Source organism: Dreissena polymorpha, chromosome 2, assembly GCF_020536995.1.
Source record: "Dreissena polymorpha isolate Duluth1 chromosome 2, UMN_Dpol_1.0, whole genome shotgun sequence".
In the NCBI taxonomy this organism is placed as follows: domain Eukaryota; kingdom Metazoa; phylum Mollusca; class Bivalvia; order Myida; family Dreissenidae; genus Dreissena; species Dreissena polymorpha.
Genome location: NC_068356.1, coordinates 110184861 through 110189645, shown reverse-complemented (window position 1 = coordinate 110189645; position 4785 = coordinate 110184861). Strand labels below are relative to the sequence as shown.

Below are 4785 nucleotides of genomic sequence, written 5' to 3'. Positions count from 1 at the left end.
AAAATAATGATAAATTTAAAAAATGCTCGAAATTGGCGTTTTTCGAAGAAACGCGAGAGTTTAGAACGTTGACTGTGATGTCATACGACTACAACATGTAAAACTTTGGAATGTGCGTAATTGCCAAACTGTGGAATGGGCGAAATAAAAAGATCTTCTTCAACCTATATAATAACGTTAACGATTGTTTTATACAAATAACAGAATTATTTGCTTCGCATTTTTGCAATATTCATAATATGAAGCTGACAATGTTTCTGTAACACAATTATAAACAAACACACATTACTTCTATATTAGACAGTTTAAATGTATTTTGTGTGATTGTCAGAACATCAAATGAACACATGATTCAGATTTGTCCTTCTTGGTTTATTTACCACCAATTGGAGGAGCGGACGTCAGGTAGTGTGCGGAGAGAACCTGTGCCCTAAAATAAAACGTATTCATTAAGATGTTGGAAACACATGTTGAATGTTGTGGACAAAAAAGTATAGGATCTTAGTCAATTTAAACCTATAAATGCAGTATGCATTTAGAAAAGTTCTCGAATGCTCTGAAAAAGAGCCGGTGTTTCGTGCATTGTAAATTGATCTAAAGCACGCTCTCTTAGCAGGGATCGAACCCAAGACCTTTTCTAGTGCAAGACACATTGAGTAGTAGAGCTGTTTGAGCTAATGTTTTGTGTTTTTGAAATGCTTGCAGTTATTTTCCATACACATCAGGGCTAATAAAAACAAGCATACTTTGAAATGATATTCAACTTTAGCAGATTTACAAAGTTACACGAAATGTATCCTTTACATTCAATCAAGGTGTTTGTGTTAGATACTCTATCAAACGATGCTTCGACGGTGCTATTTGTTATAATTGTATATCAATAATAACAGTACCCATCATACAACACTTACTCTTTGCACACAGCTGCGCAAAGAAGGGTCGTGATCAGATGGTTATGACCGTCAATTTTGTCGACCAACTCTGGGCAAAACGAATGCTCACACTGGGCCTCGGTTTCATCGGTTCCGAACTGTGACAGCAGCTGCTTTGCCAGGGCAATAACTGAAACAAAAAAGGTAAAGGTTAAGTTTAATGTCTGATTGGGATATATATCTACACCATCAGCGGTGTTCTAGAACCCTCGATAGCTTGTTCATATATCGCCCATTAACAAACGGCGGACACAAAATGCAGACACGGAAGATTGATGGTCAGTTAAACATTCGAAGTATAATTGCCCCCGGGACAGTCGTATCAGTTGTATGTTGGTAGTACACATAAAGTAGTTGAACAACATGACAATATTAACTTTGAAACGCAATATGCAGACATACTGTCGTAACCGCCCAGCAGGCTTTCGATGAACCTCTTGTCATCAACGCTTGCGGCCAAGGCAAAAGGCAAAAGAACAAGGACAACAACAGCGAACTTCATTTTGGGAGGTGATGTTAACTGAAATATTTCAAGAGAAAAAGGTTATATATTTGTTCGAAAGTTAGTTTTTTTACGGCTCTTAGTTTCGTTTTCTAGAGGATTAATTACTTTAAATTTGGAAATAATATGTCAAACTTCGCTCTTCCATTATATTTAAAAATAATCAAATGTTTTACATTCATGTATTTAAAAAAAAACATTTTGTTTCACACTGTATAAGGACCTTAACTTAGTTAAGTTACTTCCAGCGTGTGAATGTAACACTACGATCTTCGTGGTAATTTAAATAGCACAACGGTAACTAGACACTAACCGATTTGACCTTATCTTAAAAATTGTTACATCTTTTAAACGGCACAATTGGTCTATATGTTTCACTTGACATCTAAATACAATACTATTAAACAAATCAATTGAACATATAGTTATCATTGTAAAATGTAGAAAATTGCTCATTATTACTCAACTTGATTATTATTGTTACATTTAGAAAATCTGCATTTACTTTGTTTTTTGTAATTGCTTTCATTAAAACATATTCATTTACGAATTCATTGAGTGAACATCGAAATCAATTTCAACAAAATTTGCTGAAAGCATGTACGTTCATTAGGAAGGCTCAATATATATTCTTAACAGAAAAGATGGTTTATTCGGGATTGTACCACGACCAGCAACTTGTTTGTTATGAACAAATGAAAATCAGAGCATATTATTTTTTAATAATCACGGACGAAGCGTAGTATTGTAGAATTAAGACCGCAAGTTGAGCACAAAATTATTCAGTAAAATGCGCTTGCAAAAGGAGAGATCTGGCAAATTTCTGAAAAATAAATGATGTCTGGATTATGCAGCGCCGCAAAATACATGTGTAATGCACTTGTTATAAATGAGTTTATAAAAATGTAAACGTGCATTCAATTTAGCATAATCTTTCATGTATAAGAATAATATATTAAATTTATTGAATCCATACATCAATATGAATTATCTTTGTCGCTGATACGGATGTGTGTTTTTTACACAGACTCAGGAAACTTCAAAACTGAAATTACGAATTATATTTAAATTCGTGATAGTATCGAAATGACGGATGAATTTTGGTAATTGTGAATAATATGTTTCATACCGATGCATGTTATTAAATCTCAAGCTACAGTAATGCCAAGTACTTTAATTTCTACGCATCGGATATCGATAGTGTTGGTCAACGAAATAACCAACACTTTGCCGAAAAATATCTCAACTAATTTTCGACTAAAACCCGTGTAGTTAAATTAACAAGCATTAACACTTCAAATCGATGTTAATTGACCGATAAAAATAGTTTTGTGCATTTTTGCAATCGTAATAAGCACTATTTCTATTTCTATGTAGCTCTTTGTAGTTACATATTTCATTTGGCAAATATTAATTATAAATACTTAGTTAGAATTCGCTGTTATTTTGATCGAAACAGCAGATTTGAATATCCATGACATATATGTTTTGTCTACCACGTGTGCCCTGAAGACGAAGGTCAGATTAACAAGGAACAGGATACCGATCCTGGTTGTATTATTTTGACTTTGAGCTGTAAGAAAACTGGATGGCACAAAATGGAGCCTTTTTATTTCACTTTGTGCGTTAACATTTTCACATCCATTGCGACGGATATATACTTTTAAAATGGTAATCTTTATAGTGAATATATATTGATTTTTGTTATTTAATGCAAACGAGGATAACCATTGATTTGTGTGGTGCAAATTCTTGACCAATTCGTTTCGTGATGTTTATTGTATTTCGTTGAATGGGATCTATTCAAATGAATGATTTTCTATCGAATGTAACAGTTAAATAAGTAAATGACGTGAATACCAATCTTTACGGAATATATTTATAAAAACGAGCGCGCACATTTTTCAAACAGAGTGCCCGAATCATATATTAATGTGTATGAGCTATCTTAACATATTATTTATCGTACACCTTAATCTAAAATTAATGTCATTGTTTAATGCATAACATGACATGTATTATTACGATTTTATCAAGCAAATCATTAATGAATTAAACGGACTTTTATGAATGGTTTCAATGGTACTCAGTTGTTTAAGAAAGCCATTGTCAATGTACTTTCTGCTTTATCTTCAGAAGTATAATGTTTAGTAATTGTACACTGATTCCATCCACGCATAGAATGATAAAGAACAGTTATGGTCGGATGTTTACCTTTGTTTAAATTTACTATTTAAACCGTTTCGTTAGTTGTCGTTTTATTAAAGGAACCACCCGTCAGCGAGAATCACATTTAGCCCATTTAGTATTATTGCTTACTGATTTAGTTCTCATTTAGAATGGAGCAGGCCATATGTTAACTAAAATGACAGAAAATGATCAATATTGTTAACGATTAAGATTTTTATCGCAAGTTCAGTCATACTGTTAGTAGATATCTCGATTTTCTTTAACAAAATTGTCTAATATGGCTATTAATTCGATAAAGTATATTGTGAAACACTGAACCGATAAAAACATATACATAATCAATTAAAAGTAGTTTACACAAACTTAAAGTATAATAAAACATTTTTAAGTATCCATTGATTAAATTTAAGACCGCGAAGCAAATTGTGCTCGCAGATCTTTAAACCCACCCCTACCTTATGTAATTTTCCAAAGTCTGAGACAATTATGAACAATTTAGTCCTTTATATAGCAAACGAATACGTGCACAACGATTATCGTTCGCATCTTTTAAACAGAACATTATATAAAACGTGCCATCACGTCTAGGTGTGGACTCTCGTATCAGTGTTTCCTTCCAAAGAGAATGCAAAACAAGATTGCAATCGGTGCAAGAGTTGAAATTGCCGAAAATACTCCGTGCCTGAGTATTACTCATTGTGTCCATGTGTTTGGATCAGTTTTTTTTAAATCTTTTACAATGAAAGTTAAATAATAAAATCGACCTTACATTTGTTTAGCTGTTTTATACAAAATGTGAATCAAGAACGTAAAAGTCACCATTCGTCTTTACACGTAATATATATCGAGCCAGTTTGTTTCATAGAGCTATTCTAAATTGTATACATAATATTTAATATAAATTAAAACAACATAATATTGTGGATATACTCTATACTTTACTATTCATATATAAAAGGATAACATGTTAATAATTTCATCGCATGAAGAATCGTGACTTTAGTTACGGTCTATAAAATATCATGGTGACCGCCTTTCAATGACAATGTTGTGTTTTCTTTTATCAATCTTTCATTTAACATTTTTCTCAAACACTTACAAACAACTCATTAGCTGTCTCAATGTGGTCTAAAAATCGCATGTAGGATCTCGCTTTAGCCA

General features: G+C 32.6%; 1 protein-coding gene across 1 annotated transcript; it reads right to left on the bottom strand.

Moving 5' to 3' along the window:
* Positions 1-285: 285 nt before the first annotated feature.
* LOC127868494 (uncharacterized) lies at positions 286-4118 on the bottom strand. The gene is made up of 4 exons (XM_052410315.1): positions 4080-4118; positions 1335-1452; positions 912-1062; positions 286-430 (listed from the first exon to the last, which is right to left on the bottom strand). The coding sequence occupies exons 2-4, from the start codon at positions 1432-1434 to the stop codon at positions 373-375; spliced, it is 309 nt and encodes a 102-aa protein (XP_052266275.1). The 5' UTR covers positions 1435-1452; positions 4080-4118; the 3' UTR covers positions 286-372.
* Between the last annotated feature and the right edge of the window lie 667 nt (positions 4119-4785).